The sequence below is a fragment of the Vigna angularis genome, chromosome 4 (genome assembly GCF_016808095.1).
Source record: "Vigna angularis cultivar LongXiaoDou No.4 chromosome 4, ASM1680809v1, whole genome shotgun sequence".
In the NCBI taxonomy this organism is placed as follows: domain Eukaryota; kingdom Viridiplantae; phylum Streptophyta; class Magnoliopsida; order Fabales; family Fabaceae; genus Vigna; species Vigna angularis.
Genome location: NC_068973.1, coordinates 19,513,622 through 19,527,733, shown reverse-complemented (window position 1 = coordinate 19,527,733; position 14,112 = coordinate 19,513,622). Strand labels below are relative to the sequence as shown.

General features: G+C 32.4%; 1 protein-coding gene across 1 annotated transcript; it reads right to left on the bottom strand.

Moving 5' to 3' along the window:
- Positions 1–497: 497 nt before the first annotated feature.
- Positions 498–3,260, bottom strand: LOC108330364 (uncharacterized). Its single transcript, XM_052876859.1, has 5 exons — positions 3,220–3,260; positions 2,247–3,019; positions 1,910–2,132; positions 1,074–1,156; positions 498–666 (listed from the first exon to the last, which is right to left on the bottom strand). Exons 2-5 carry the CDS (start codon positions 2,952–2,954, stop codon positions 586–588), a joined length of 1,095 nt encoding a protein of 364 aa, XP_052732819.1. The 5' UTR covers positions 2,955–3,019; positions 3,220–3,260; the 3' UTR covers positions 498–585.
- Positions 3,261–14,112: the final 10,852 nt, after the last annotated feature.

Sequence of the window (14,112 nt, the reverse complement as noted above, 5' to 3'; positions counted from 1 at the left end):
CATTTATTTTCGTTTTCTAAACAAACAGATCAATATTTTCCTTTTGCTATTTTTGTTTATTTATCTATTTGTTCATGTTTCTAAATTATCAAATTCAAAATATAATTTGGAATAATATGAAACTTTTTCAGAATGAAGGAATTCCTTGATGCATTCCATTTGTAGTTTTTTTTTTTAAAAGGCAATGCTGAAATCACACTAATTGCATAAGAACAATCCTTTCAAATATAAAAAGTATATTTCACAAAACACATTCCAGAATATAAAAAATAGAGACATGTGGGTATAAATCTGGAATTAAAATTTTCAAAATAAGAAAAAAAAATTTAGAAAGATTTTTGTGAGATATTGGAAGAAGGAGCCTAACAATAGAACAAAATAATCTTAAAATCACTCTATTAAGAACCCAACATTAGACAAGAATACTACATCTTCAAATGCTATATCATTATGTACATAATGACAAAATAAAGTTCAAAAACACAAACTAAGTAGCTTCCTTCTTGGCCTCTCTGTTCTGTGAAGTTTGAATTAATTGCATCACTCAAACCAAAAAATAGTTAAACAAATAAATGAAAAAGTAAATTATCCTTCCAACTGTTGTGGCAGTACATCCAACCACGATGAATATTTCCATGGCATGAATGCTCCATCATGTGACAAATTCTGCCACCACAAAAATATATAAATCACAATGAAGGGGATGTAACATTTTTAGGCTAACTTTGATTTTCTGATACAATCCACACACAAAAACAGTACATAATTTTATGAAGAGGTTCCACTTTTATGGACTAATGCAAGATTAATGAAGATTATTTGAAGGGATTTACTAGTAAGTATAGAAGTAAATCCAATTTACATAAAAAAATTAACACTATTTTAAAATAAAAAGTTTATAATTCGATCTTTTCTATATATTTTTAACTATTTTATAATTCAATACAGAATTTAGACTTCGACTTGAATTCTCAATATTTCATAACTACATTGAAATATTTGACGGATATAGATGAAATACTATGAAAAAAAAAAATGTGTATTGAGATGCTGAAATATCATAAGATACTTACTTTCAACCAATAGAAAAATCCACGCATGAGATTCAGAATTCTGGGATGGTCACCATGAGCTGCTTTTATTCTCTTAGCAAGATCTGCAGAACAAACACACATGTAAGTCTTGTAACACAACATTAAGAAATTAATTAGAATGCACTGGAAATGTAAATGGTTTTAACTTTGCTATTTTGTGTTATGTATATATATCTATATAGTAAAATTATTGACTTCTATAATAATTACTTTGAATTTCATATTTGAGATGGTTTCTAATTTATTAACATCGTAAAAATCTTAACATCAACAGTGTACAAAATCTGTGTCTGCATTCTGTCATATGATATCCACCCATAACCGTGTGTAAGAAGAATTCTGCTAGTTTGGTAAAATAATTACATATAATGTTGCAAATAATTAAGACTTTCTCAAAGTGAATAAAACATAATATGTATGCAGCTTCCTGCAGATTTTCCTTACCCAAGAAAGCAACTAATTCACTGCTTGCTAAAGTACTTTCTCAACATGCTCTGCTTCTAAAATCTAAATATGCATAAGTGACAAAATGAACACTAATACAACTATTGGAAGTTCTTAATTGACTAAGACAGGTTTACATTATAAAAGTTGCAAATCTATTTTACAACTTGATTTTGTGGGATAAATTTAGGCTTAAAATTCATTGCATAACATATAATCATAGTCATGAATTAGAGTCATGAGATAACATAGTATAAGAGTCATGAATTAGAGTCTATCATAAAGGACTTGAGATATAACCACAAAATTTCCATAACATGATGCAAACACAGAAAGTGGAATGTAAAAGAGAAGAGCCATATCTTACTTACCAACATTACAATCAAGATAAGACTTTCCAAGGCGAGGTTCATCATAGATTATGATACCTCCACGCAGGTCTCTGTGGCGTTGGACTGGCTTTCGAACAGTAATGATGTGTAAAAGCCTCTTGTACTCTTCCTCACAGAAAGGAGCCTTAAGTTCTGCCATGAGTTTTTCTTCGAAAAATGTAGTTGCCTTGCCTTTATGATACTCTTGCCAACAATGTTCCACCTTCAACAGGGAAGCAACAGATAACATATACAGCTAAGAAAAACTAAGTTAACAGTATCATCATAAGCAAAAGCATAAGGAAAAAGGAAAAAACTCATGATTTTTGATACATACAATCTGACCTGCTGCATCATCACTATCTTTAATTACCAATACTTTTGATATATATTGTTTTTTCATCATCTCAGTCCTGTGTTTATCCTTCATCTTACTTACATGCTTCTCTGTCTCAGAAGTCACATCACTTCTCTTAACATTGCCATCCATAGCAGCACTGAGTTTTGCACCTTTTGGCTTCCTACCCCTATGCTTCACAAGATTGCTAATAACATTAGGACTCTTAGAGTTTGCAAGAGAACTCCCATGCATGACTATGTCTAAGCACACATTGACCTTATCATAATCTGTTGTGTAGGTATCTGCACTCTCAGGACTTGATGATTTAGGCTCATACTTTACACAGACACCATCCTCAGGGATCTCTAGTACATAAGATTTTCCATTAGGCCTCACATGATCCATGAAATACTTATGCTGGGGATCCACTATCACACCGTTATCTGTGCCCTTTTCCTCAGCAGTGTTCTCTATGTTAGAGTGCTCAAGATGATGAAGCATCTGAGACTTTGCAATGCTGTGTAAACCATCCATGAACTGTACCAATTCTAAGTCAGCCTTCTTATGATCCTCCACAACGAAACACTCCAAAAGGGTATTGAAATAGTCGAACTTTTTAGTTCCACATTTAAGGACCCTATTCTTCTCTTGCAAGTGGCTATATATGTCATATTCACAGTCCCAGGTTCTGTTTCTCGGTAGCATCTGCAGTGCAAATGCCTTTCGCTTCTTTGGAGTAGGTACAATTCCGTTGCTCAAATGCTTCTGAACTGAAGAATTTACAATACTTAGTTTAATAATACATGGTCCGAATGAAACTTCTCTTTTATCACCAAAAAAGTTCATTTTTTATTTTATTTGGGGTGAGTTTGTGATGATAAAGAACAAAGAAAAGAGAAGAATGGAAATGGCTTTGTTTGCACAACACACAGAAAAAGAACTGAAGAGAAATCATGCATGCAAGGCTAACCTGTGGAACAGCAGATTGCAGCAAACTCTGCTCAGATGTTGTTGGTGGAGAAGAAAGTGACGAGTAAGAAAATGACCTTTAATATATGATGCCATAGGATTATTCCTTTTACTTTAATTTTTCTAGTGTTATCTTCACACAATATAATTAAATTTATCCCGTAATTTTTTGTAAAAAATACAAAAAATAGCCACACTTTCCCATACTTTCTATTAAAATTTATTAACAATTTTAAATTTTAATTGGACTATAGGAAGTATCAAATTTATTCTTTTCTTTTATAATATTGGCTAATAATAAAAGAGTTGTAATTGTCCGTTTAATATATGTAGTTTTAAGCATACAATTTTAATTTAATTCTGCTAACTTTTTAGTTTCAACTAATTTTGTTAAGTATTTTCGTAGTCTTTCAAATTTCCAATCAGTTTACTCATTACATGATCATATAATTACTAAGTAATAAAAGACATAAACAAGCTGTTAAAGATTAAAATTAATGGAGAGAAATCTTAATAAAGATCTTAGAAGGAGAGTCTTCGTCCATAGTTGTACATCAATCTTGCTATTATTATATAGACTGTGGGTGGGTACGTTTCTCACATGTTTTTATAATTAATCAATAAATAGAAAATTTAAATATTTAGGTTTAAACCCTCGGATGTTTCTCGTATTTATATGGGAATTTCAAATGGGTCATCATATTTTCAACTGTCTCAATTGGTTTCATATATTTGCAAAATATCTCAATTGGATTCACATACTTGTAAAATTGAGCCAATTTTGCCATAACCGTTAAGTTGTCACAAACGGTGTTAAAATATGTTGAGATGGATATACTGAGGTGGATATTTTATTTAAAAAAATATGCTGACAGTGATGACATGGAATTTAATAAATTAAAAAAAAGTAGAAAAATTATGCAAGCAGAAAAAAGGGAGAAAATTGTCTGCATTCAGAAAAATCACATAGACCCAATTTGAAAAACCCATTGAACCCTCGCCACTGCCCTCATCATCCTCGTCGTCATCTCCTTTGCAAAACTCTAGTCCCGGAAAGCCTCCGCGAAGACGCTACCACGGTTGAATCGCGCCACTAAAAAATTCTAAGTCGTGCTTCCATGACCACAACTAGAACGCTCCGCACCTCCATCAAAGCATAGAAACCTAATCGTGTTTCTCCTTATCAGGGCGTCATGCCTCCGCCATTAAACACCACCGCGAGACACTGCACGGAAGCAACACTAAACTTATCTCATCCAATGACCTCCACAATTTCTCCATCTTTTAGCTGTTGTAAATGTTACAGTAGTTTTTTTTTTCTATCATTTAATCAATTTTACCAGAGAATTGTCTCTGAATTGGAAAACCTACAGTGGAGTCGAACGAAAATTTTAGTAGAGAATTCCTCAATTTTATCATTTAATCAATTTTAGCATAGAGCCTTATTACATTTAGAGAGAGCAGCAACAGACTTGGTATCAAAACCCACAATAAGAGTGAGCATGGGAACGAAAATGCCACCCCCACCTACCCCTCCAACGGTCCCAAAAGCTTATCCAAGAAACCCAATAATCGTGGCCAACGCAACTCTCCACCTCACCTTCAATTCCTGCACCCCCAACAAAGAAAGCATTAGTCTTTTTCCCCAAAACGATATCGTGACAGAGAAGAGATGAAGGTGTGACATACAGGCCATTATTGTCGCTACATTAGGCTTGGGATTCTCGCTTCGAACAAGCTTGAGAAAGAGTTTAAACGCCTTCTCAGTCCAACCTTTCTTGCACAGGCCATTAATCAAAGCCGTGTGCGTGTACACATTTGGCTTCCAACCCTGCCCAACCATCTCCTCCAACATCTCAAACCCCTGTTTCACACTACCCCTATTGAAATCTTTTCTGCAGTCGAGGTCGGCGGGTAGCAGTGGCTGGCCGCCGCGGCCGGTGGGGCGATTTTGGGAAGGTTTCCGGTGGACGTAGAAGAAGTAGGAGAAGAAGCCGCCACATCGAATTGTTGATTGTACAACAGATCACCCATTCAATTTAATATAGAATGTCACTTCATGTAAAAAAAAATACACCTCAGCAGAGTTAAATGGCGTCAGTGAAAAGTTAACGGAGATGGCTTAATCGGCTCAAATTTACAAGTTTATGGACCCAATTGAGACCGAAAAAAAAGCGATGACCCATTTGAGATTCCCATATAAATACGAGGACCATCCGAGGGTTTAAACCAAATATTTAAATTTATTCAATAATATCTTTTAATTTATTATGAATTTATATATTATAATAATAATAATTCAATTATGAGCTATTTGATTTGGTATTTAACTTTTGTAGTGTCTTTTTTATTTGGTATTTAACTTTTGTAGTGTCTTTTTTTATTTGGTATTTAACTTTTTGTAGTGGCTTTTAAAAGGATATTTTAAAAGGGTAAATATTTTTTTAGAAAATTTGAAATATCTTATGGTAAAAGTTGTTGAGTGTTGAATTTGGAAAGAAATTAAAATTCTAACATTTTATTAGAGTAATTAGATTATTTAAAAATTAAAGAATTTTAAATTTTACTTAAAAAATAAGAATTTGAAACTATTCATATTCTTAAATTTATATTTTTGTATTTGTAGTTTTGACGATTTGAGTTTGATTAATTTGATTCATTCTGATTTATATAGACTCAACTTGATCTCATATGGGTTAACTCAACTTGATCTCACATGGAATGATCCAACTTAGTTTGACATAGCATCCACTTAATGTATCGTTCCAACTAGGCCTAACTTAACTTGGCTAAATCTGACCAAATTTGAATCAGTCTCACTTGTGTTAGAACACATAAGATCAAAAGAAGAAGTTATTTGTTTTTTATGATGACCAAAAAGTGTTTTTGGTCTAAACTCTAAAAACCTTTGTTAAGAACCCTTTTACATTGATGTTTTTAGTCTAATAGATTAGATAAATGTTTTTTTTTTGTGAAACTCATCTATCTACATTTAATACTTAGGTTTAGTTTCTAATGGATTAATTAGTTAAAAGCTAGTTTATGAAAATGACATTGAAACAAATAATCGATTAGGTTTTTAACATATTCGATTAATTCATCCAGTTATAACAAATTTTGAAACTAATCATTGGCTTTTTAAAGGATACAAAGACTTTCTTTTGAGATGAGTTCTAAGACGTGAAGGAAAACAGGAAAGTGAACCGAAATATGAAAAACTAGATTTTATCTTTCATCATGAAAGGGGGATTGTGTTCTTAAAGGTCATAGGTGTTATTCATTGTAAAATCACACTTCAAGTGATATTCTTCCTTTTAATTCTTTAGTGTTCTTGTGATTATATTATTGCCCCTATTATTGATGTGTAGTTAGGTAATTGTGAGTATCATGTGGTTCTTTGTGTATCTTGAAGTGTTTTCAAGAGAAGTCTTGTATTTTCTTTGTGTTGTTTGCATAAAGTTTCTTGTAAACTAACATTGATTGATCTTAGTGAAATTCTAAATAAGGTTGTTGGATAAATTAGATGTAGATTCTTAAAGAATTGAACCAATATAAAATGTTGTATATCATTTTCTTACTCTCTCTTTTAATAAATTTTTTTATTCAACTATGGCCTTTAAAAAGTAGTAATATAAAATCTCTATAAATAACTATCAAGAAAATATTTCTTATATAGAAAAACATTTTTTTTCTTAAAAACAATCAATTCACTCCCCTCTTGGTTGTGAATATGTCAACTTCTCATTTTAATAACTTAGGTCCAATTCAACTTACATTTTGGCTCAAGTTGGAATCTACCGAACTTGACTTAACATGGATCTAACCCAACTCGACAATGACCTAGCTCAACTTGAATAAACATGATTTTTTCCCGACTCAACTTGGGTTGACTCGACTCGACCATACATAAGATGGACCTGATGTTATCTTTCTTATGTTTGACTTTAGCTATCACTTTATAATGAAAATAGTCTCGTTTAACATAAATTGAGAAAATTTTTTGCACATATAAAATGAAATAATCTTGAAGAACTTTGACAACAAAATAACATCAATGAAGATCAGTTATGAAAGATCACAATATTGATATTTTTTTTAATTCCTTACAATTATTTGATATTTAAATAATTTTTTTTGAATTTGGTGGTAATTGGAATACTTTATCCAAATAAAAAAAAATTAAAATTCATTCATTTTGTATTGTCTTATCCAAACAAAACAATTGAAGAATGAACGAATTTAAAATGAAATCAAATCAAATTCACGATATTTAACTATCTTAGAAATTGTGAAATTTCCTATCTAAATACAATATTAGTGTAAAGGTCTAGAAAATGGTATTTTAGAATTGATAATGTGTTTAAAATGATGATACTGGATTATTTTAATATTAAAAAACTAAAATATAAATAAAATTTTTATAAACGAATTTTATTATTTAAAAACACATAATCTCTTTGGAAATAACTTTTCTAGAGCTCTCTCACTTCGCTTTGGAGTTTCTGACTCCTTACTCTTTATTGGAAGATTGGAGATAGCTAAAATGACCCTCGCAACCAGATCTTTAGTTCTAACCAATTAGTTTCCTTTGTTTGGTCTGTTGACTCTTTTTGTTGCATGTGAGTTTCTTTAGCTTGCATATATCGTTGCAGTCTTTTATTCGATTCCTTACTGATCAGTGGTCCTAATGGCATGTCCTGATCGTGTTTGCGTTGTTCATAGGTATAGATAGATCATCCTGTTAGCTTGAAGAGGATTTAGTAGTGTTTGACCAGTTAAAGTTGTCTCACAGTTAAGGGAAGCTAATTGCATTGGTTTTAAGTTGTGGATATGTTTAAATTTCTAATTGTATGATTGCATTGTGATTTGTCTAAATGATTGAGTTGGTTGATGAATATGACCTTTGTAGTTGGGGATAGATTCCTAAATTTGAATGAATTGGTTATATGATGAAATGAGAGAGTGTTGTTAGAATTGTATCACAATTGGGATGAATTCAGTTCATGTAGGTTCACTAATTCAAAATTTGTATCTATTGATCTTTATAACTCTTGTTGGACTGAATTGGTAGGATTAGATAACATAAATATGTAGAATTACGTTCTATAGAATTATACAGACTCGTTGTGTGAGAAACTACATTGTTGGGCGATGCCAAAGTTAGAGAAGCCACAAACTTGGTAGTCGTTTGATAACTCCTCTCCACGGTGGATTTGAAGTTCTACTCTAGTTCGAACGAGCAAAAGTAAAGAGTTGTAGCGGAAGAAGCAAAGTGTGAAGGAAAATATGGTTCGAACTAAGGTGTTTGATGTGTGGTGAGTGGATTCAGTGCAAGCACACAATCCTAGCTAAGGAAGGGTGGCTAGAGGAGGGTCAATTGTTAGGAACGCAAGAAATCTCTAAACGAACATACGAAACACCAAATTGGAAGCGGACAAAGTCCTTAGAACTCTAGATTAACCAATAATGACTAAGAGAAGCATGATCTCAGATTCAATGTCCATTCTTTCTTCTAAAAAAACAGATTAGGAACGAGAGAGGAAAAAGGAGTAAAAACTTACTTGCTCTATGACAATTGATCAGCTAGAATATTAGACCTTGACGTTGTGATCGTCCAAACACCTCCAAATCATCAAATAGATGACTTAGAAGTAAGAACTCTTAGAGAGATGTGAGAGGAAGCAAAGAGAAAGAGTTTTAGAGAGATAAACAATATTTTAAGTAATGAGACGAGTTTAAAAAATTCTATTTATATTATTCAATTATTTTAAAATAAAATAATCGGTCTCATTATTTTAAAACACATACCAACTCTAATACTATATTTTCTAGGTTCTTACATGTGCTACATAATGTTTTTGGTAAACGCGCTAAAACTATAAATAATGCTTCAAAAATAATATGTTGAAAAACACTTTCCTAAACACACTCTCACACTAAAAATAGATCACTAAATGAAGCGCTAGTAAGTAAACATCTAATAAAGGCTAAATGATACTTTGATACAAGATGTTATTTTCATCCAATGAGGAAATCCTTATAAATCATATTGGGTATCTTGTTAAAAGTACTTAAATGATTTACAAATTTGTTTTGAACATGTAATGTAAAGCACTAAATGCACAACATTTCAAACAACAAAAGTTATGAGAAAAAGGACATAACTGCCAGCATGCATTTTTACTCTATTTTGTACAGAAGCTTATTACAAGTATCCACTTGCTCTATCATGAACAAGTCAGAAGTGGACATTAAAAACAAAGGAGACATTCATGGAATGTTCTCTCTATCAAAAGTCGTGCTGAGGAGATCGTACAACTTACTTTGGATGAATTTAGTACTGCAAAAAGCATGCCTACTCTAGCACGTTGATGTTTACCTATGTCTACTACCTACAAAAAGGCTATGAAGATCTGAAGTTCAAAGACAAACATTGTCTAACGGATCTTTTTCCATGAAGCCTATAAATAGAAGAATCCTTGAAAAGAAGAACAAGAAGGATAAACACACAAACAATGTGAAAGATAAAAGAAAAGCTCATACTATTGGGAATCCAAGTGTGAGTCTAAGTCTCACATTGATTAGAAATGAGAAAGTAGAGCACCTTATAAAGATGAAAGACTTATTAACCCATTGCCTTAAGGTTTTGGGTAAAGAGTGGTGTCGATCCCTTATATAGCTGGCTCAGATGTTATTGGTGTTTGTGTAACCCATGGAGAACCTCCTCCTCGATAGACCCAACAGTGGTGTCAGAGCCGATGGTTTGTCTTGGTGACCGACTCAGACGAGTATAATGATCCTTATACCAAAAGTCTTCCTGGCAAAGGGTATTCAGGTAAGCGAGTTCCGTTAAGATGAACGACGGTTGGAAAGAGTTACTCGTGATTGTGGTTGGTTGGGAATGCTTCCGCTGGAGGGGGAGTGTACCTATGTGGAAGGGACTCACCCTTGAGGGGGAGATTGTTGAGAATCCAAGTGTGAGTTTAAGTCCCAAATTGAATAGAAATGAGAAAGTAGAGCACCTTATAAAGATGAAAGACCCATTAACCCATTGCCTAAGGTTTTAGGTAAAGAGTGGCATCGATCCCTTATATAGCTGGCTCAAATGTTATTGGTGTTTGTGTAACCCATAGGGAACCTCCTCCTCGATAGACCCAACACATACTTGTATAAGAACAAAAACGTTGAGAATATATTTTCAAGCCTCATAAAGTCATAAGCTTACATTCGTAAGAAGATACAAAATCATACAATGTCTACTAGATTGAGTTGTATTGTAAACACATCCTCTTTGTGAGAGTTATCGTCTAAGACTAGGAGTTACCAGGATTGTCTAATGGAAACTAGAAGTGGGTGAAACTCAACTAAGCAACATATCAGATAGGTATTAAGATTGTATAGCTGAAACCAGGAGTGGGTGAAACTCAACTAGGCAGTTTATCAAGTTGATACCAAGATTGTCTAGTGGAAACCATGAATGTGTTAAACTCAACTAGTCAGCATAACAAGTGTTACCAGAATTACTAGGTGTAACTAGGAGTAATGCTAATACTTAGTTTTAGTCAACGTAATTGGTGTTACCAGGAGTGACTAGGTGTAACCAAGAATGGTGCTAATTACTCAATTATAAGAGAAAGCTATGAAGAGTCTTAGAAGAAGATAACCTACTTGATCTTAGAGAAAGTGAGAATGCATTTTGGCTAAGTTTCACTATCATTCATTCCAAGATGTGTTTTCACGGGGAGGAGCTCTCCTTTTATAGGAGAAGGATAACCCTTGAGAGATGAAAGTAATACATGCATCAACAAGAGGTACTTTGAACTTCAAAAGGTCCTAGAAGCTTCCTTTGTCCAAAGGGAGTGAATGTGAGTCTTTTCCTTCACCAATCGTCCAAGGGGATGCATGAGAGCCTCTCCCTTAAATGACCACCTAAGGGGGATGTTCCTTCATACAAGTCCAAGTGACTATCTAAGTTCCAAAACAAGCCTAAATGAAGCGTTAATCAAGCTCCAAGGCCCAAATGTGGCGCCAATCCTTCTAATACTAATCTACTTTGTAACGTAATTAACACCAAAGCAAAGTTCTTGGCCTAAATACAAGGCCTAAAAGAAAGAGATATACAAGTCTTTACATAGGTTTTTAAGAGAAAGGAAGAGATTAATAAGTAATATTCCACAAAAGTAAAGTTTTTTTAGGTCAATCTTCCTCTTTATTCCTCTTTGTTGTCATTGCTCTAATGAGAGGTCCAATATTTTCTCTAGATGGTCATCCATCAACAACTTTACAAATATCTATTTCAATAATGTCTCAACATCCATAATAAAAAGATCCACCAAATCGTTAAAACTTAATGCACTATTCTCATTCAAGTAAAAAATCGCCTTCCTTATTTATTATTATTGGATCAAATTATTGTTCTCATCTAAATTTTTTTAGTAACGAGCTTAGGAATACAAAGAAACTAAATCCTTCATCGATCCTCCTAAAGTAGAAAGTAATATTCAAAATATAGATTTTGATAAAAATCAATATATACCTCTCAATCTGATTAACCCAACCATTATCAAGTAAACGATGAATACCTAAAAAAAATTAATAGAATGGATAAATGTAGTGTTCTTGTCTCCATAAATAAACCAATTCATTTTCCAAAAAAAAAAAAAGCTTCACATTCAATAGCAAAATCAAGTTCTTTCATAGCATGCTTTTCTTTTAAAAGAGTAAAGAATTCAACTTAGAAGATGTTAGTATTTGAAGCTGACACTGAAAATCACTCAAAGACTTCTTCTTAAAGACCAAATGGTAAACATTACCAAAAAAACAGTTTTACTCCGGTCTTTAAGACACAATTTTAATCTCTACAACTTTTTCTACAAAAGAAACATTGGGCAACCAGTTACTGAATCCTACCATGACTCTTTAATCATGACTCCTAAAGAAGACCTTTGCAACCTGGATGCAAAAGCCACGTCTTGAAAAATTTATTTATGTTTTGAGTAAATGGTACTTTGGAAGATGATTTCTAATATTAAAAAATATAATATTTAAAAATATTTTTTATTAGAAATATTATTTTAGAACGTGATTAATTTAGACTTTTTATTTTTAAAAAAACTTGTTCTCTAATGTAAATCAAACAACTTGTATAACATTTTAAAAAATCAGCAATATAATCCCATTGGATGGAAAAGTGCATGATTTTGTGCAGTTGAGTGTCCCAAGGATATATAATATAGAGAAAGAATTATTTAGGAATGGGATAAAGTTGGGAGTAAGTACAATCAATATCTCCTAAGTCTTTGGGCCTTTTACAAGGGACAGGACAAGGGGAGAAGGAGATTCCACACAACCTAAGTCCCATCAACTAGACATAGATGCTGTTGCCCATATGCATTGTTTTACAGTTATATTCACACAACCCTGTTTTGTCAATTTCCACATAACATTTTCATTTGGTTCGGTCAAGCACATGTGCTTCTCATTCTTTCTCTAAAAGATGCACCACACTCTTCACTAGGTGCCCAATCACCACCACTCTCATGCATTTCTATTTTTTATTTTCCTTTTGCCTCTTTCTTTGGTCAATATGCACCTATATTTATATCTTACCTGCCTCCTTGGAAAAAAGTGGTTCTCATGTTGGGTTCAATCAACACGAGGGTGGAACATGGAATCCAATTTTGATGGGTGAAAAAAATAAGAAAAAGAAGCCAAAAGATCACAAACCAAAGGCAAAATAAAAGGTGGAAAGAGAATTTGTCTTTTGAAATCATTTTAGTTGGTGCCTCCTATTCGTTCAACCCATATTCAAAAGGTGCATCATCACCCTCTACGTGCTTCGTATCATGGGGATGTGACTTCATTTTGTTTCTCAGATCATTAAAGTGTCTTCAACAGTGTTAGGTTAAGAGCCCTAGGTCTCAATACATCATCGCCCAAACAGATTTCCTATCATGTATCTAAACTCTCCTAGCTACTGTATCAACCATTTTCATTATCATCAATATCATTTATTATCAAACTCTTATTTCTTTAATAAATAAATTGTGAAAATTATATCATAGTTTATTTTGAAACTTTCTTTATCACATAAAAAATATTTTATATCACTTTATAAAATATAAAGACTAAATATGGTGTAATTTAATTTAAAAAGGAAATATATTTTTTTATAATAATTCATAAAAAATATATTTAACCTTTATATTTATGAATGTACAGTGTAAGTAGTAACTTGTGTGATTAATTAACCTGCTACCTGATTATATTATTCAATTTGTCAAATAATTTGAAAGTGGGCTCTTGTCACAATGGATTGATCAAACAAATCTCCTATGTCCTTTTTCAGTATATATAAAATCATTATATGCACCAATATAGTCAAAAAGTTACTCTATTCTTGTCAAATCAAACGCAATTTTTAACTTGATTATCATGACATTTTCCTTGATTATGTAGTCTAGATAGTTTGTATTGCAACTACTTTGAATCTAGTGTATTTTAATCATATAGTCGTATGTTTCGTTGTTATTTTAATTTTACCTAATACTGTCGATGTCATATATGATATCAGAAAAACTCAGGGACGGTGAATGTTAATAGTTATATGTTTTGCATTTTAATTTGGTCATTGCTGCAAGTGGCTATCTAAAATAATGATTTTTTCATTATATCTGAACAAAATATATATGTAATAATAAGAATATTTTTTTGTATTCGTAATGTTTGTTGCAATTGTGAAATTGAGAAAACAAAAAGAAACTCAAATTTGCATGACATGTTACATCAAGGACAGACACCTTTCGACCAAAAAATTACATTGCAACTAATATTTTTATATGATAGATACTCTTTATTCCAATAAAGTTATAGTAGCAAAAAACACTTGCACTGG